The sequence below is a fragment of the Eleutherodactylus coqui genome, chromosome 5, assembly GCF_035609145.1.
Source record: "Eleutherodactylus coqui strain aEleCoq1 chromosome 5, aEleCoq1.hap1, whole genome shotgun sequence".
In the NCBI taxonomy this organism is placed as follows: domain Eukaryota; kingdom Metazoa; phylum Chordata; class Amphibia; order Anura; family Eleutherodactylidae; genus Eleutherodactylus; species Eleutherodactylus coqui.
In genome coordinates, this window is record NC_089841.1 from 170,377,307 (window position 1) to 170,397,969 (window position 20,663).

The window sequence follows — 20,663 nt, forward strand, 5'->3', positions numbered from 1 at the left end:
CCGCGGGGGACACGGCAGTGGCGGAGGGTAAGTTTATATTTTATTTTTTTTACACTAAAATTTTTGTTTTTCAGGGAAGGGCTTATATGTAAAGCCCTTCCCTGAAAAACAATGCAGGGGTGACGGCAGACCATTGTTTTCAATGGAGCCGCAGACATCAGCCGTGACTCCATTGAAAACAATGCGTGCATTCCCTATGGTGCACGCATGTCCTATCTTTGCAGGCACACGCTTGTAAAGCACGGACATGTGCACCCACCATAGGGAATGCATTGGGGCTAATAGACACGTGTTTTTGTGCATGCACATGCACGCACAAAATACACGCTCATCTGAAGCCACCCTTAGGAGAAGTTTGGAATTGGATGAAACTTTGATATAAGTAAATGATTACAATATCAGAGCAAAAAGGGTCATTTAATTGTGGATAACTGACCTCTTGAAGGGTGGCTCTAATACCCTGTTGTACCGTCTCTAGCTTGGATACAAAATGTGTTACAGGTGGGCATGGAGGCTCTAGTACCCTGTTGTACCATCTATAGCTTGGATACATGTGATACAGGCGGACATGGAGACTCTAGTAGCCTGTTGGCCCACAACTAGCTTAAATACAAGATGTGATATGAGTGGGCATGGAGGCATACAGGTTCTGTATGGTATCCTGCAGCATATCAGTCCACATTTGTTGTAAAGCAGCATCTAGATAGTTCAAATTTGAAGGCTGTTAAAGTTGGTGTTCCAGATAGTCCCATACTTGTTCTATTAGTGATAAATCTGACGACCAGGCAAGCAACGGAAGTGTGGAAATGTTGTGTAGAGATTCCGGTGACACCCTTGTGTGTGTGTGGCTTAGCATCACCCTGCTGGAAAATATATATGGTCCATATCAGTATATACAGGATGTATATATATATGGCATCCCCTGTATATAATCATATATGTACATCTGGTATGACTTCTACATCACCTTGTATATAGTGATATGGACCATGCTGGTTGAACTTGGGTATCTCCTGTATATTATTATATATGTACAGCTGGTATAAGCTATACATCTCCTGTATATAGTGATTTAGATCATGCTGGTACAACCTGGGTATCTCCCGTATATCATTATATATGTATGGCTGATATAATATATGCATCTCCTGTATACAGTGATATGGACCATGCTGGTACAACCTGCATGTTTCCTGTATATGATTGTGCAGCATCCGAGGAGCAAGCCCTCAGCCGAGGAGACAGCGGGTTAGAGATGTTAAACTTGTCACAGGGCTCTACCATCTCCTTCCCAATAACAGTTGAAGAAATCACAGCATCCAGGAATTATATCTTGGTGGAGCTCATGGGGTATTGGAACAATCTACAGGCCAAGTTATCTGCAGGTTCTTTCACTCCCAGCAATCACTTTCTTCACCGGCAAAAACACTCACACTTGATTTCTTGTCTTCTTGCTAATGAGCCGTTGCTTTCCCTTAGTACTCAGCAGTAGTACAGAGGATTCCTGGGTTGAATGGGCCCAGGCTGAGCAGCAGGCAATAGCTCAGCCTCCTCAATCCTCCACACACAGGCCGATCTGACAGCCTCTCTGTCATGTGTCCCAGACTGACTTGCTCTCTCCTCTTTCTCTCGACTCCCTTGTATTGCCTTCTTGCAAGCACATATATCAAGCATCATCATGTACTCATAAACGATACATACAAAATGATACATTTTCCAGACAGGACAGAACATACCACACATTAACCCTTTCAATCCTGGAAACATCCAATACATATAAATCTAATGCACTCCACAAACAAGACACTAACAAGACATAGAACATTCTGGAGGGGACCCCATTAACTCTGGGCCACTACAGTTTCCCCTACTTATGAAAAAATTACCCCACGACTCTTTAAAACAATGTGTAATTCCGGGATTTAAATTCCTCAGTGTTCTATTCATTATCACTTTTAGAACTATCTATCACAGTCTAGGATAGTGTAAGGGAAAATCATTATTTAAATTCCCCCTTTGGTTACTACTCAGAGTTAACCCATCCCGGTGTACTTAGACTACCTGGGATCTCATGTTCCATGCAAAGTTGTAATACATTACAGCATGTAAAGAAGTGGTATGGCCAGACCCACTGAAAAAAGTACTGCTAGGCTGGATGGAATCCAGGATACCCTAGCATTGCTATGGGGCCCAATCATAATTCTTCTGCCCAAAGACTAAAGAAAAATACAACCCTGTAGCTAAACATGTAAATAGAAAAGGGTGACTGGTAGACTTTGAAAAATGAGGAAAGTGGTATGAACGTCACTCCTCTGAATCTCGCGAAGGGTGGTAGCTGAAATCAATACCCACAACTGAGCTGACTAGAATTAATGATAATGAGACTGCATCTCCTTTGACAGGCAAGCACTGGAGCAATTAGTGAATAGTAGGGTGTAGCGTCTAGACCTTCTGTTTCACTCAAACACATCATGCAAATGCATATGTTTACTTAAGTGCAATCAGCAAAACTTTACTTTATTCCACATACATCCTCCTGCACAATATCATGATAACAATATAACGTTACTTTTAAAATTTTGCAATTAGATTATGCAATATAAAATCTAACATAAATCAGATATGCAATAGGTCGCTAAGGCAGAGGAATTAGTTATATGCTATACACTTTCACTGGTCTGATCCCCTACAGGAGTAATATGTAAAATATCACTTTTATTAGTTCATTAAAATTAAAACCCTAGGCACATACAAACACAAAATGAATAAAATTATAACCCACCACCAGGGTCACACGCAACCAAACTACCGAATATATATATTTCTGTTGTGTTCCAGACTGACTTTCTTCTCTCTTTCTCTCAACTCCCCTGCATTGCCTTCTTGCAAACACATATATAAAGCATCATCACATGTTAACAAACAATACATACAAAATGATACATTTTCCAGAGAGGACAGAACATACCACACATTAACCCTTTAAGTCCTGCAAACACCCAATACACATAAATCTAATGCACTCCACATACAAGACACTGACAAGATATAGAACATTCTGGAGGTGACCCCATTAACTCTGGGACACTACAATTGCACACGTTGCACATTATTAAAAAATGCATTAAAAACCTGCATGTGGGTTTTTTAAAAAATACATGTATTTTTTGCATGCGGTTTTTAATAGCATATGCAGTTTATTAAATCCACATGTGATTATTGAATACTACATGCAGTGTTTTTTTTTATTGTGGTTCAAAAATACAACCAAAAACATGAACACAGCTTAAGGGGCAACAAACTATATTCATGTTGTCCAGAAAATGAGTCGTATTTGGAAAGCTTACGCCAAGGTGCTAGATTATGTATGTAAATTTGTTTTGCAGCTGTACGCAGCATGGTTTATGTATGGGTACGGGTACAGATACAGGTGAGGAGGGCCGAGCTGAACTTTTGCACCTGGGCCCCTGAGCCTTTAGTTATGCCCCTGCTGGTATTGTATGTACGTGTGTTAAGAGGTTGAGATCTGACTTGGTTCCTCTATGACAATTTACAAATGTACTGTTTTATGTGTGCACCAGACCTTCAACTACAGTCATCACATGTTCAGAGTTTGTGAGATAGTCCATATAAGATGGACTGTTGAATTTGGATCCTGCTATCCGGGTCTGGTGACAGAGCGTGCAATACCAGTGGTGTGGAGGTCAGATTGCTCTCCCCTTGTGGGGATTATTTTGTGGTGCTGCTGTAATTGTGTAATTTTTCAGAGTTTATGAGATGACTTACTTTACCTATTGAGTCATATTTACTAATACTGTTTAGATTAAACTAGGCAGTATGAAGATGTGTCTAATTTATGATAGAAGGTCAGGCTCAAGCATAACTCAAAGTCCACTAAGGAGTGGCTATCACAGTTACCCGAATTGAACCCCTTAGAAAATCTTTGGTGAGATTTGAAAAATCAATTTCCAACTGTATGTGGTAACCAGATCCTCACAATTTGTCAAGTTAGTCTAAATCCCAATGAAAATTTTTGAAAAATAGTAGTATATGAAAAAATAATGCATATTTTAGCAAATATTGAACACATATAAAATGAACTCAATTAGTGAAATTTTTTTTTTTTAATTTGCTTACAATTGTATGCAATAACAGTATGAAGAACAGTATTAATGTTTCTTATGAAATGATCAGAGCCTGCCTCGTATTCCACCAGTCACAGCAATATTTTCTCCATTGATGTATGATGCATCTTCAGAACATAAAAATGATGCAATGCCCGTACATTCTTCTGGCTTACCGGGCCTATAAAATGGTAATGATAATGGTAATAATAATTATGATGTGGTTATAGCATGTCAAATATAAAAAAATCAGGGTATAATTGGACAATAGTCAAATGAAGGCTATATACAGTATTGTACAATAGTAGGCCTTGTTCGGTGCAGAGTGCTAAGGCAGCAGAAATGCAGTCCTAAGCTCTCACTGATGACCTGAAAGTTGTAAGTTGAATCCCTGCATGGTTCAGGTAGCCAGCTCAAGGTTGACTCAGCCTTCCATCCTTGCGAGGTCGGTAAAATGAGTACCCAGCTTGGTGGTGGGTAATAAATAAATTATTTGAAAGCGCTGCAGAATAAGGACAGATTTAATAGTTGTGTGGAGACAATTTTTGAATGTTTGCTGTGCAACAATTTTCCTATTGAAATTGTGGTAATCACACTATTACAATAGTTACAAAGTGCCCCTGACAATCATTTAAGTATAAGAAGAAAAATATTCAGAGAGAATTCAAGATGAAACCAATAATGTTGACATGCTTACTAATCTCCAGTTTAATCACAGGGCTAAACAGGAGACGGAGCTAATTTATATGGGAGACCGATGCATTCAAAAGAATACAATCAATATTTTTTTTCTCATAGGTCTTCAACTGGGAGGCGTCAATCAAAAAGTCAAAAGTAATAAAAACAATGATGGAGATTTCTTAAATTTGACCATTGCAACCAATTAGATTTCAACTCTCATTTGTCTTATAGGTTGCTATGAGTATCATGGTTATAATAGATGACATTTATCATTATCTGGATATGGAATTATATTATATCAGGATTTAACAAAGTTTCAATGTCTGACAACACACATAATCAATATGTTTTCTTCATGTAGAGTTCTTCACTTCTGTTCTATTTGAAGTGTGATAGGTATAGCATGCTAAAGTTGAATCATCATTACATCCAGAGACATAACTTAAAGATTTTGTGCCCAAATGCAAAATCTAAAACAGACCCTCCCATTATGTACCATATATTATCTACCCCCATTGTATACCTTGAACAACCTATTAACACTTCATCTCATATAGCGCTGCCATTAAATGTTTCTGAATAATTGTACATTACTGGATTAAAAATTATGGCTTGAAATGTTCATGCATCTTTGGAAAATTATGGGTAGGATGTAAGCTCTCCTGGGTTAGGGACTGAATTATTAATCATTATTCTTTATAGTATTAATGATAAAAAAAATAAGGCATCATGATCAAATAGCAACCTAATATTTAATTTACTTACAGTAGATTTCAATAAATTAATGACAAAAGGAAACAACAAAATATTTCACCTGATAACACCAAGGGGAACCAACTTAGATGCCAGTTCTGGAGTTTTTTTGATCTGTTGAAATAAAACATGAACACAATATAAATTCACAAGGAAAAACTTCAGGGATAATAATATTTGTTAAAACTATGTATAGGAAAATTAATAATAAATAATAAAATGTCCACTAACCACATTGCTGAAGCTTGTATCGATTAGTCCCAGAGCGAGGCCATTCACTCTGATGTTCATGGAACGTAATGATTGTGCCATAATATTTGTTAGCCCAAGAAGCGCTGTCTTAGTTATTGAGTACGGTCCTATATACTACAAAACATCGAGTTCAATATTATATTTTGTAATGGTTTAAAATACAGCAATTTATTTTCTCTTCTCCTAATAACATTAAATAAATGTAACTTCCATTTTATTAAAGTGTGCCATAATTTATAATTTTTTAATGATTAGTTTTAATGCACATACATGAAAATATAAAAATGTAACTTAGGCCGGTGTCACAAGACCATAATACGGTTGCATTTAGTTTTTGTATTTTAACCACAATAACTTGATCTCCTTTGGTTTTAATAAACCGAACTTACCTCCCTAGAGATCCTATGTTCTAAAGTACCCATGTATTTTACAGATGCATGCTAAGTGTCTTCCATTTGCATGTCTGTGAGATTTCCCTCTGAATAGCATTTGCTTTACTGTATTGAAAAATATGGGATGCAAAACTTAAAAAAAAGAAAGAAAACTACAAAAAAATATAATCTTATGGCATGTATGTGTTTTGAAATAATGGAAGTTAAGTTTTTTTTTCTGAGCATTCTATATACATTGGTTGCAGTGGAGGGATCAATTACATGTAAAAAAAATAAATAAATAAAAAATACTTTCCACTGCTGCGCTCCCCCAACATCATCTCCGGTCCTCTTGTTTTGTATTTACATCAGCTGCAGCAGTTGTGTGGGTTGTTTACCCAAGTGATCGCTGCGGCCATTAGAAGGCATGACAGGAACATTATCAGTGACGTCCCATGAAGCTGCCTAGGGCTTCTACATTAGAAGCCTATGCAACAGCATTTTGTGATGTCATTGGGCCTTCTGACCTGGTGATGTCACCTGTCAGATGCCGTAGTACTGAACCACCAAAATGGTGGTCTGGCACCAAGTTCTAAATAAAATAAATAACTGAGAAAACCCCTTTAATGACATGCATATACAAACATAGAGGTGCATGCATGTTTACATTGGAATAATATACAACATTGTACATTTGGATCCATTTGCAGATATAAAAAAGTTCACCTTCCCTTAAAAAAAAATAAATGTCAACTATATACACCTTTTTTAACCCCCTTAGTGACTGGCCTATGATCTTTTTACATTCGGGCTTGCTGGGCTTTAAGCCCCGGGGCAGTAAAAAACACACCAGCCCTGGGGATTAAAGCCGCGGGGGCTGAGGGCATGACAGCTCCTTGCTATAGGCTGCTGGAGGTAGTCGACAACCTGGAGCTGTCTTGGGGGGCCACAAAATGCAACCCCCCTGTCATACGATCACCGTTATCCAATGGATAACAATGATCACATAAGGGTAAATAAAAAGGCAAAGAAAGTTAAAGGGGTTGTCCCGCGCCGAAACGGGTTTTTTTTTTTTCAACAGCCCCCCCGTTCGGCGCGAGACAACCCCGATGCAGGGGTTAAAAATAAAAACCGCACAGTGCTTACCTGAATCCCCGCGCTCCGGTTACTTCTTACTTACCTGCTGAAGATGGCCGCCGGGATCTTCTCCCTCGGTGGACTGCAGGGCTTCTGTGCGGTCCATTGCCGATTCCAGCCTCCTGATTGGCTGGAATCGGCACGTGACGGGGCGGAGCTACAAGGAGCCGCTCTCCGGCACGAGCGGCCCCATTCAGCAAAGAAGAAGACCCGGACTGCGCAAGCGCGTCTAATCTGGCGATTAGACGCTGAAAATTAGACGGCACCATGGAGACGAGGACGCTAGCAACGGAACAGGTAAGTGAATAACTTCTTATAACTTCTGTATGGCTCATAATTAATGCACAATGTACATTACAAAGTGCATTAATATGGCCATACAGAAGTGTATAGACCCACTTGCTTTCGCGGGACAACCCCTTTAATGTTTTAGCTCCCCTAATGGATCAGATCCATGAGAGGAGCTGAAACTACTCAACTCTGTCCTCAGCGATGTCCCGCAGTGTTCTGATCCTTCTAGGAGATGATGCCACCTTTGCATGCATGCACACCAGGTGTAAAATGTCGGGCGCATGCACAAAAGGCCTGGGAGCCCAGGAGATTTAAAGTCTCTCTGTTCCTGGCTAGCATGTGTAGCCGAGAGCAGAGAGATGTCACTAGAAGCCGCTGTATGTGGTTCCTCATAAAAATAAAGTGTAAAAACGAGAAAAAAAATTAAAAAGTTAAATTTTATTTCCCCTCACAGATCATATTTATGAGGGGAGATGAAATTACACACCTAAGACCCCTGGATTTATCCACGGAACTTACCTTGGCTTCTGCGCATGTGCTCCTCGTCAAGATGACAGACGCATGGACAAAAGCCACGAATTGCTGGGGTAATTTAAAATCTCCCTCCTGCTGGCTACCAAACGTAGCTGAGCATCTGGAGATTTCACTGAGGGCCATGGTACACGGTCCCTGATCACGTGATCATCTTCATCACAGTTATCCAATAGATAATGGCAATCATGAATAAGTAAAAAAAAAGTTAAAGTTTCACCTCCCATTACAGATTTAATCCTGGAGGAGATGTGAAGTTAATTATCTAATGCCACTGGCAATGTCCCCAGACAGGATCTTAATCCATGGACCTTTCGCCAGCTTCGGCACATGCGTCTGTTCGCAAAATGGGGGACGCAAGTGCAGAAGCTGGAGAGGGCCTGGGAAATTCAAAATCTTCTTGCTCCTGGTTACTAAAGGTAGCTGAGAGCCTGGAGCAGTGACTGAGGGCAACAGGGAGCGGTCCCCAAACACATGATCGCGCCGTTATCCTAACGGCGATCATGTAAAAGTTAAAAAAAAGTTGAAGTTCAATGTTCTTTTTGCTTTGAGCCCTGTTGAGCATACACACATAAGAATAGGGCCCCAATTGGTATGTTTCAAAACACAGGTTAAACAAGGGTTTCCATTTTGGGGTGAAAAACTTTATTCATATGTGCGTTATACAAAGGACACAATTGCCAAAAAAATAAAAATGTTCCTTAAATGTTAATTAATGTTAAATGTGTATGTCTCTTAAATGGTTTTAAAAAAAACCTAAAGTTTTTCTTTGTGCTTCCAGAATAAAGTAAACAAATGTAAATATATGTCTTGCAAAAAATTGTAGAGTGTGTTTGCACATATTTGACATATTGCAGTTGAAAATGTGTTAAAATGAATATTCTTTTCAAAATTTTCCCAATTTTGTCACTTTTAATAAATACACACAATGTCTATCCATTTATTTTTACCATTAAAATGAAGTACAATATGTGGCTAAAAAAAATGTCAGAATTACTTGCACATGCAAAACCTTAAGAGTTATTCTATGTTAAAGTGACAGATTTCCAAAATTTGGCCTGGTCATTAAGGCGCAAACAGGCTTGCTCACTAAAGGGTTAAACAATTGCCTGATAAAAATAAACATTGATGAAAAAGTAAGCTGAGCTTTTGTATTTTCATCTAGTCTATCTAATCTACTTTGCAACCTGTATTTAGTGCCTTAAATGTTTGCTAAGAAATCTCATCGCTTATAACCTACCGTATTTTCCGGATTATAAGGCGCACCGGATTATAAGGCGCACTTTCTATGAGCGCCTTATAAGCAATCTTGTTTCATATATAAGGCGCACTGGATTATAAGGCGCAGCACATTACCGTTAAATAAACCATTGCTCAGACTGCAAGTCAAAATTTATTACACTTTTTAACAATAACTTGCAACTGGTTCAGCTGTAATTGCAAATCAAAACGTTTACCGTACTTTTTCAGTTCATTCCTCCACCAGAAATCCATCAAATCCGTCATCTTCAGTGTCGGAGTTGAACAGTTGGGCGATTTCGGCATCAAGCATGGGGTCCTCCTCTTCATTATCCGAGTCGGTCTCGTTGCTGCTGCTAGGCTCTTCAGTGGCGATTCCAGCCTTCCTGAAAGCTCGGATGACACTGGAGACTGATACATTCTTCCAGGCATCCACAATCCACTGGCACATAGTGGCATAACTCGCACGGCGTTGCCTCCCTGTGTTGGTGAATGTGTGGTCACCTTCTGTCATCCAATGCTCCCATGCAGCTCGCAATTTAACTTTAAATGACCTGTTGATGCTGATATCTAGCGGCTGGAGCTCTTTGGTTAATCCACCAGGGATGACAGCAAGCTCCGAATTAGTTTTCTTCACTTGGGCTTTGACAGTATCGGTCACGTGGGCGCGCATCGAGTCACAGACCAATAGGGATGGGAATTTGTGAAAAAAGCCACCCGGTCTCTTGACGTAGACCTCCCTCAGCCACTCACTCATCTTCTCCTCATCCATCCAGCCCTTTGGGTTAGCCTTAATGATGACACCAGCAGGAAAATTTTCTTTAGGCAAAGTCTTCCTCTTGAAAATTACCATGGGTGGTAGTTTCTTGCCATTAGCCTGACAAGCGAGAACTACAGTGAAAGATGACTTCTCATTTCCTGTGGTACGTATAGATATCGTACTGGTCCCTGTTTTCTCAACAGTACGGTTTACGGGGATATCGAAAGTGAGGGGAACCTCATCCATGTTAATAATGTGTTCTGGCTGGATATTTTTTTCATTTATCTTGGTTATGCAGTAGGTGCGAAAAATGGCCAGCTTCTCTTCATAATCCTTTGGTAATTGCTGGCACACAGTAGTTCTGGTGCGAATGGAGAGATGACGCCTTTTCATGAAACGAAAGCACCATGAAGGACCTCCTCGAAAGTCCTTGATCTCCATGTCACGTGCTAAAGCAGTGGCTTTGAGTCGAATAGAGACAGTGGAGACGCTTCTACCTGCGTTTCTCTGTTCCATAACCCACTGTTCTATTTTGTCCTCCAACTGTGGCCACCTTGCTTTCTTTCCTCGGAAACTCATTTTGGTCTTCTTTACTTGGCGGAGGGCATCTTCTTGTTTTCTCCACTTACGCACCATGGATTCATTAATGTTGAATTCTCTTGCAGCTGCCCTATTTCCATGCTCTACTGCATAACTTATAGCTTTAAGCTTGAAACCTGCATCATAAGCATGTCTCTTAACAGGAGGCATTTTTTGGGGTAGTGGGTATAGTTAACGCTAAAGCACAGATATATTGCAAGGATCCTGCGCACAGAGCTGTAAGTATCACTCAGTGTGGCTCCTGACTACGGTGGCCGTAATGCTCAATCCATTTATGGATACTGTAAAAACCCAAGTGAAGAATAAATTCATAGGCGCACGGGGGGGGGGGGGGGGGGGGGGAGGAGCATGGTGTGTGCTGTGGTATGCCGCCCACGATAGAGGTAAAGGATCCTGTATGAACCCCTTTCTTTACTGTCGGGTTCATATATAAGGCGCACCGGATTATAAGGCGCACTTTCTATTTCTGAGAAATTCTCAGCATTTTATGTGCGCCTTATAGTCAGGAAAATACGGTAATTCATATTACTAAGGAACATAAAAAATACTATGAATAATTACTTGAAATATATTTAGGTGTATTTCACTATTGGTGGATCATTACAAAGCACCTACCGGATGTGGTATGTATCCAATAAATGAAGAACAAATAATGATCGATCCGCCTCTATTATACAAGAAGTTAGAAGATAAAACATAGTTTAAATTAGCAAAATAACATGTACATTGGTTAGTGTCTTCATAACAGTCACATAATGGTATGGAGATAAAGACCACCTTTAACACAATAAAGGTATTCATAAACCACCTGTTATTATATGAAACTGAATAAATGTACAATGGTATCTCACCTACACTGATTCCTTAATGGCTAAACCTATGTATTATTTTAAGTGTATTAATATGTGCCATCTCTCATAATAAGTGATATCAGAACTAATAGCTAGTACCATTCGGTTTAAAGGGGTTGTCTGGTTACTGGATAACACCTTTTCAATAGGACCACTGGGACAAATTAATAAACAGAGATAATTACCTCTCTGTGGATCCAGTTCTTCACCACATTTCAGCACTGGGGTTCGTTGTGACAGATGATGTCACAGGAAATCACATGACTGCTGCAGCCAAAGAAAGACTTCAGCATCATGTTTTTGAATCTCTGGATTTATGAGCGCCGATGTCAGGAGAATGGGCGGTGATGCTGCAGTCTCTCATTGGTTGCAGTAGTCAACTGATTTCCTGTGACATGATCTTCACAAGAATCTCCAGGACCACTGCGGGCTGCAGCATTGCATCTGCGGAAGGGGAAGTATTTCTCTGTTTGTTATTTTACCCCAGGCTCACCATTTTACTTCATTACATCACAGTTCCAGTGTATCTTACAGCAAATCTAGTATCAGCAGCAATATTTTTTCCATCAAATATCAGAGTTCGGACAAAAGCCTAAATAACTATAATTTGGGTACTAGTGTATATAAAGCCTAAGCAATTTCAAAAACAGTTTCTGACTGAGTTCTCTATTTTTGTGAATAAATAATTCTTTTATATATTTATTTATATGCTTTCTTACCCTTGTTTTTGCATGTGAGGAGCTACAAGTTTGATCAGTAAGAATGTAGATATTACATTTACATGAAACACCTAAGGAAAATAAGAAGCAAAATAAATGAGCATGCAGATGCAGTGACTAATAAGATGATTGGCACACTACAGCAATAATGAAAGTGAATGAGAACTTACTTCTATTTAACTAATATAGTGCATCAGTGATCATGTTGGTGGTTGCTATATCAATACTACTACTATGCACAATTTAAATTTCGAAAAGCATTTATTAAACTGTAATACCTACTTTATTTAGGCCTTCTTCCCACGAACGGATTTCCGCCGCGTAATTCGCGGCGGAAATCCGCTGCGTTGCCCGCAGCTATTAGGTTCTATTGAACCTAATAGCTTAGTGCTCACGGTGCGGAATTTCACCGCGGAATTCCGCACCGTGAATTCACCCATCCTCACCCACGGCATGCTCTATTTGCCACGGGTGTACGCGCAGCGGAAGGTAGCGTGAAAACGCTTCCCCGCCCACCGCCGCTGCGTCATGTGACGCGGTGGGCGTGTCACATGATGCAGCGGAGGTGGGCGGGGAAGCTTCATGCGGGAGCGAGGACGCCGGATACGCAGGTAATTATGGAGTCTCCTGGGGGGCGCCGTGATAGGCTCCGCCGCGGAATTTCACGGCGGAGCCCGTCACGGCCGTGTGCAGCCGGCCTTAATGTAGTCACCGGGGCAGTAATTCTTCAAATATTCAAAGGAAGATTCACCGACGAAGAATCTGTTAAAATATACTAACTATATTAATAACTTCTTAAAACCAGACAGAACAAAACATATATAATGGATCCTGAGGGCCCTCGGGAATATATCCTCTTGATGAGAGAGAGATATTTGATTCCTCAGCGTCTCAAGCTGTGTAAACCATCCCTTAAATTATCCCTGCTATACAATGGGTAACGGCCAATACAAACCACTTAGGAGGTATTTATGGTATGTGCGGGATGATTGCCACCATTGACTCAGTCAGGGTTACAGAGATGGGTAAGGCAGCGCCTTTTTTTATCTCACAATTCTTTGACAGATAGTCAGATATTTTGCAGTGTTTTATACTGAGGTTTTGCCCTCAGTGGTGTAGTCAGAACTCCCTGCCCCCTTAAGCACAAGATGAGGTCACGTATGTTATATTTTTAGTTATTTGTTGATAAAGTGACTCATCAGGACAGAGGGATACAATAGAGGAGATATTGAGGAGGGTGTGATATATTTTCTATGATACACAGTATTTAAGGGGTTAAATAGTCCCTTGCAATGTAGATGAATATTGCTGGTTTCCACAGTTTGGAACGCAGTTCAGACTTGTTTTAACCCCAAAATGAGCCTTGCTCTTAAGTGGAGAGGAAAGGGTTAATTTTGAATAGGTGGGCTCCTGGGTAACATATATCCCCAGCCCAATTGCCCAGTTATGATAGACAGCTGGCAAATATCCAAAATTATGCCTTTTTCAATTTTATGCAAGTCAGTGCACAAAGGGTTAACCCCCGTTAAACAGGATAATTCTTGTGCGCTGCTGGTTCCTCTCTCTTATTCAGATATATCACCCAGTAGAGAAAAGACCTCAATATTGTATGAGAAAGTCCCTATCTCCTCTCACAGCATAAGACACTGTGATGTGAAAGTAACTACCTCAGCATCGATGTAGCTGTCCGACAGATGGTATCGTGTATCATAGAAAATATATCACACCCTCCTCAATATCTCCTCTATTGTATCCCTCTGTCCTGATGAGTCACTTTATGAACAAATAACTAAAAATATAACATACGTGACCTCATCTTGTGCTTAAGGGGGCAGGGGGTTCTGACTACACCACTGTGGGCAAAACCTCAGTATAAAACACTGCAAAATATCGGACTATCTGTCAAAGAATTGTGAGATAAAAAAAGGCGCTGCCTTACCCATCTCTGTAACCCTGACTGAGTCAATGGTGGCAACCATCCCACACATACCATAAATACCTCTTAAGTGGTTTGAATTGGCCGTTACCCATTGTATAACAGGGATAACCTAAGGGATGGTTATACAACTTGAGATGCCGAGGAATCAAATATCTCTCTCTCATCAAGAGGATATATTCCCGAGGGCCCTCAGGATCCATTATATATGTTTTGTTCTGTATGGTTTTAAGAAGTTATTAATAAAGTTAGTATATTTTAACAGATTCTTCGTCGGTGAATCCTACTTTATTTAATGTATTATATATGCCAACAATAACATCATAACTATTAAAAGGGAAATAACATTGATTACCCTGCTACAATGGCTCTGGTCAATGGGTGGGATATATTGGGTAGTAAGTGAGCAGTCAGTTCTTGTAGATGATGTGTTGAAAGCAGGAAAAGCTGGCAAGCGTAAGGGTATAAATAACTTTGGCAAGGGCCAAACTGTAATTGCTAGTTAAGAGGAATTCCAAAACCTGAGATTTTGTGGGGTGTTCCCGGTATGTAGTAATTAGTAACTACCAAAAGTTGGCCCACGAAGGACAATTGGTAAACCAGCAATTGGTGCATGGCTATTAAAGTTCAATTGATGCATTTGGGGAGCAAAGGCTAACCTGTCTTGTCTGATCATACATAAAGTCTACTACTGAACAAATTGCCAAACAAGTTAATGCTGACTATGCTGTTGTAGAAATGTGTCAGAAGATGGTTTGAGTGCTCAGAGATTGGTTAGAGTACACATGTTGACCCATATCCACCACTGAAAGGAATAGAAGATAGTGTTCTGATGAATCTTTTTTTTGTAAACATGCATGTGTGTCACTTATTTGGCGAAGAAATATTATCAATGTACTAGGGGAAGAAGGCAAGCCAATAGAGGTAGTGTGATGCTCTGGGCAATTTTCTGCTGGAAACCTTGGATTGTGTCATTCAGGCAGATGCTATTTTGACAGATGCCTACTGAAACATTGTTGAAAACCAAGTTTATCTTTTCTTGGCAACATTATTTCTTAACATCATTCTCTTTTAGCAGGATAATGTGCCCAGGCACACTGCAAAAATTGTTCAGGAATGGTTTGAGGAACATAACAAATACTTCAAACTACTGGCTTGACCTCCAAAGTCCCTACATTTCCATCTGATTGACAATTTGTGGAACATGCTATAAAAACAAATCCAATCAATGAACACCCAACCTAGGATACCACAGGAAATTTTAGAAGTCTTTTGGAGTCTATGCGTCAACGGGTCAGAGCTTTTTGGTTGGACAATATTAGGTCATTTATTGTTCTATTTGATTGGTGTATGCAGCAGTTTACAGCTTCCACCTGCAGTCATGCATATAGCAGTGTATTACACTTTTAAAACAAAAATAGCTACATTTCATACATGCTCATTAATTATTCAATTGCATGTAATGACATTAGAGCATCATATTACGTGAAAAGATATAAGGTGTCTACTTATAATCTTTAAGCAAGGATATAGATATTGGGGAGCAAAGATAAAAGACACATCTGAGCCCTGGATCCTGAAGGAGCCAAAAGGCGCCCGTGCAGGATATGAAAATATCAATCTTATAAATGGCACATCACACAATTGGTGGGGAGTCTGTTACAGATATTAGATTGGGGCCAGGAAGTTTCAAGTTATGCTTTTGATTGGAATATGGAATCTGACTATTACCAGAAATACTAAGGACAGAATATTCCGCAACAGCGTTACAGAATATATCTTCCTACAGAATATTCAGCACCAAGATCTGGACTTCTAACGTGCGGATTTTGATGCAGAATTGAAAATAGCAGAATTTAATTCCACATTAAAATCCACAGTTAGCAATGTGGATTTTGGTAGTGAATTTTAGGACAGCATATTCTTCAATGCTTTTGTGTAATAGTCTGTCCTATGTGAAAGGTCCCTTTACAGTGTTCAAAATATATTCATACATTGTTTTATAATTCATCTGTAATGCATTTTTATGAACACTAATCCATTTACATCTACAGATAGGTCATAGAACATATTCTTTTACATTAGATTGAGCAAATATCTATACACCAAAACAAATAAGATACGCATGCCATGTATCTTTGCTTACTCTGTGATAAGATTGTTTGAACTAATGTTGCAGAAACTTGGGTTGCTAGCCTTATTTCATCCAAATTATTGTGTGCATTTATACTATTTCAAATGTGGTTTACATTCCATATAACAGTGAAACATGGAACACTTTTAGTCTACCTACTTAAAATATTCATGTCTTTTTTTCTTTAAGCTCACCTTTTCCCACATTTCTTCTGTGGTGTCAAATATTGGGCCAACAAATGGATTTACAGCAGCATTGCAGATAAGAATGTCAATTTTGCCATATATTTCAATAGCCTTTGAAAGTAGTCAGAAAAAAATGCAGTTAGGATGCAAAGAAAAAATTAACTTTGGGTGGTGTTGTATAATATACATGGTCAGAGATGCAACAACATAATGTCCTCACAGATGGCAAACATAACACTTCTCCCCTTAATGACGCAGCTTTTTTCCCATTTTCGTTTTTTCCTCACCCCTTTTTAAGAAAATCATAACAGTTTTATTTATCCATCGATGACACTGTATGAGGGCTTGCTTTTTGTGGGTCAAGTAAGTTCTATTTTTTATTGCTACTATTTAATGTGCCAAAAGAATGTACTGAAAAACTTTTAAAAAATTCTAAGTGGAGTAAAATGAAAAAAAAATAACGACGTTCAGCCATCTTTCGGTGCGTCTTTTTTCTACGGAGCACAAACTTCAACAAAAATGACACGATTACTATCGTCTATGGGTCAGTACAATTACTGCAATACCAAATTTATATATATATTTTTGCTGTACTATGTTTATTTTTTTTCTATAACATTTAATTTTTTTAAATTCTCTGCCGCCAACGTCAGCGCGCAATAACTTTTTCTATTTTTCCATCGACATAGTTGTATGAGGGCTCATTTTGTGTGGGATGTCCTGTAGTTTACGTCGTTACCATTTTGGAATACATACAACTTTTTGATTGCTTTGTATTGCATTTTTTCTTGGAGACAGGGTGACTAAAAAAGTGCATTTCTGATGTGCTTTGTTTTTTTTGGGGGGGGCGGGGGGGTTATGTTAACCATGCGGTGTAAATAATGCATTACTTTGACAGCTCAGACTTTTAAGGATGCAGTGATACCAAATATGTATTTTTATTTTATTATTTAGAATCTTTTATTGTAAATATGGCAAAAGGGGTTTCACTTGTAGGCTATCATTAGTCAGACTTAGGCTTAAAGGGTGTTCTTTTGGCATACATTTGACTGATTTACCTTTGCTTAAACTGTATGGAAAAGAACACTCAACTGTGAGTATATAATTCTTTAATACATCTGTAATGCCAAACATGATGTGATCATAGCTTGACAGGCCTTATGTCCATGAGCGGATTTTATTTGCAGAATCCGTGATCGGCACCCATGCAGGAAAGCCGTAGTTTAAGGCGCCCATAGGAAAGCATGGGCGTCCGCACCTCCATTCACACATGTGGATTTAGTATGCGAAAAGAAATTGCAGTGTGCTCCATTTTACCCCTGATTTCCCACGAATGGGCTCCATTGAGCTCTATGGAAGCAAGCAATTTATAGGCAGATACCTCCCTGGTTGCTTGCAGACCAAGCAGAAAAGTGTGGAGGAGGGGGAAGGCAGTCACTTTGGGCTTGCGATTTTTTTTTTTTTAACACAGACGATCCACAGCGCATCTGTGTGACAAAAAAATACATCCACAATTGCCAGCAAGTATTTCAAAATCATTTCCACACTAACACACCGGTTTTCTGCAGCAGAAATCTGTGTGTGTCGTTGAAATGAGGCCTCACCCCAAATATTTTTCACTCAATTTTTATAGCTAAGATTTCATATCAAAACTTTAAAGATCTATCAGAAACACAATATATTGCACATCCCAATTCTCTTACTGTTGCCACCAATCTTTCTCTATCTTCTTTATTGCCAACATGACACTGGATAGCAGAGATACTCAGTCCCTCCTCCTTTAGTTGTTCAATAGCTCTTTCTACATTCTCACTTTTACGACTGCACAGTAGGACATGAGCACCATCCTCAGCTAGGCGACGGGCCATAGCAAATCCAATGCTAAAATGCAAAAATGTATAGAGAACATTACTGCTTAATAAAATATGGAACACATTGCACCATGTTTTATACAGTTTTTTATGCTACTAAATGCTGTTAAGGTGCAAAGAAAAAATGAACTTCAGGTGGTGTTGTATAAATTATATGGTGAGTGATGCAGCAATACATTGTCCTTACAGATGGCAAACATAACACTTCCTTAATGATATATCAATAATAATTTGCACATAGCTGAATACACATAATTCAATGACATAGATATTCTAGAATCCAACATATAATGTTGAGATTGTTTGCTATTTTTAAATTATTTTCTCTACCGTGAAAATTTTAATTGGTTGGAAGAGAATATGTATATAAAGTAGAATGCATCTCTGTTAAAATTATAAGACTAAGTTCACACTACATTTGGGGTTAAAATTCACTAATATACACATAGGCTATCATTACCCAGATTTAGGCTTAAAGAGCGTTCTTTTGGCATACATTTGGCTGATATACCTTTTCCTAAACTGTATTGAAAATAACAATCAACTGTGAGTATATAATTCTTCAATACAAAAATATATGCAATTAGAAAGAGGTGTACCATGCCACAAACATTTTTTAACATTGGGAGTCAGTAGCAGAAGTACAGAATAATGCAACTATATAGGCATACTGATTTATAAGTCTGAGGCATCTATAATGTTATGTGATCATAGCTGACAATGTCATTTACCCCAAATATTTTAAATACATTTCTTATAGCTAAAATTTCATATGAAAACTTCAGAGAACAAAGACCTAACAGAAATACAATATATTGCACATCCCAGTTGCCACTAATCTTTCTCTATCTATTTTATTGACAACATGGCACTGGATAGCAGAGATACTCAGTCCCTCCTCCTTTAGTTGTGCAGAGACTCTTTCCACATTCTCATGTTTGCGACTGCACAGTAGGACATGAGCACCATCTTGAGCTAGGCGATGGGCCATAGCAAATCCAATGCTAAAATGGAGAAACGTTCAGAGAACATCAATGCTTAAGAAAATATGGAGCAAAATGCACCATGTTTCATACAGTTTCACAACTTTTATCCAATGTCCAACATACCCGTATGTAGATCCTGTCACAATAGCTACCTTTCCATCAAAAGCTTTTTTCCCTTTCTCACAGGGTTTTAATGCAGCTTGACAAAGCATTGTCAAAATATGAGGTGTCTAAGATAGATAAAGGGATGTAAAAGAGGAAAGGAATACAAATATAAAGAATATATTTTTATGAATAAGACTTTTATATAACATTTTATTTACATCAATTATATTAGTTTAATGAAATATGTTTTAAAAGTTCTAAAGCAAAACATAACAGCATTGTGAATCTACAGTTTAAAAAATGTAAATCAATTCCATGATAATCAAACATCTTATATATCTTTTACCCTCCTACTGTATGATCAAAAATGTTTAAATATGTTACAATCAAGGCATTTTGCAGTATTCCTAATGCAGTTATACAGGATAGTAAATACCTGAACTTGATAAGAGATTTGATTCCAGCTTTCTGGGACTTGGTACTGTAGCTCTTTCATCTCACTATTTATCACACCTGGCAGATTAAGTAAATAGGAAGGAAAAACAAACTCTCCACCTACCATAATAAATCATCCCAATTAAAGAGCAGATGACGCGTAACTGAAAATTCAAGCTAGTTGACAACATGCTGAAGTAGTGTAGAGAAAACTTTACATAAATAAATACAAATATTTACCAAATTTAGCACCTTGGTACATGTAATAGATCACAATATATTGAAACATGATTTTAACGCAATATAAAGAATGTTCTAAAGAATCAGTCATTAGGCTTTATCTTGAAAGTGTCCATACAAGTTGAGGCCAAGCTATGGTAACTGTACGGGGATTACCACTAATTTTTACGATACACTTATACTCGCCATGGACATTAGCAACAATCTGCATGCAGTTACAAAGGCTGGAGTGTAACATGCATGACACTTTAAATGTTATGGAAGAAAACATGACAATAGACATAGCACACAAAAGGATGCAATTACTAACATGACCCAAAGAGAGGGTACCACCATGACTGTAAGTACAGTGCAGATAAACTGTATGTGCACAAGGGTAGCAAGGAAAACAATTGTGAAACTATTTTTTTACATTGTTATATAGCCCTGTGGAAAGTATTAGTTTATTACTTTCTTCAGTGC

General features: G+C 38.6%; 1 protein-coding gene across 1 annotated transcript; it reads right to left on the minus strand.

Annotated features, from left to right (window-relative positions):
- Positions 1-4,190: 4,190 nt before the first annotated feature.
- On the minus strand, positions 4,191-20,009 carry LOC136628831 (dehydrogenase/reductase SDR family member 4-like). The gene is made up of 9 exons (XM_066604924.1): positions 19,963-20,009; positions 19,545-19,651; positions 18,268-18,445; positions 16,574-16,675; positions 12,310-12,380; positions 11,355-11,406; positions 5,790-5,924; positions 5,620-5,672; positions 4,191-4,305 (listed from the first exon to the last, which is right to left on the minus strand). The coding sequence occupies exons 2-9, from the start codon at positions 19,631-19,633 to the stop codon at positions 4,191-4,193; spliced, it is 795 nt and encodes a 264-aa protein (XP_066461021.1). The 5' UTR covers positions 19,634-19,651; positions 19,963-20,009.
- Positions 20,010-20,663: the final 654 nt, after the last annotated feature.

Coding starts and splice junctions, on each gene's coding strand:
- LOC136628831 (XM_066604924.1), bottom strand. CDS start 19,633: ATGCTTTGTCAAGCTGCATTAAAACCCTGTGAGAAAGGGAAAAAAGCT. Junction 12,381..16,573: donor CAGAAGAAATGTGGGAAAAG/GTGAGCTTAAAG, acceptor TATTTTCCTTAG/GTGTTTCATGTAAATGTAAT. Junction 5,925..11,354: donor TTGGATACATACCACATCCG/GTAGGTGCTTTG, acceptor GATGTTTTGTAG/TATATAGGACCGTACTCAAT.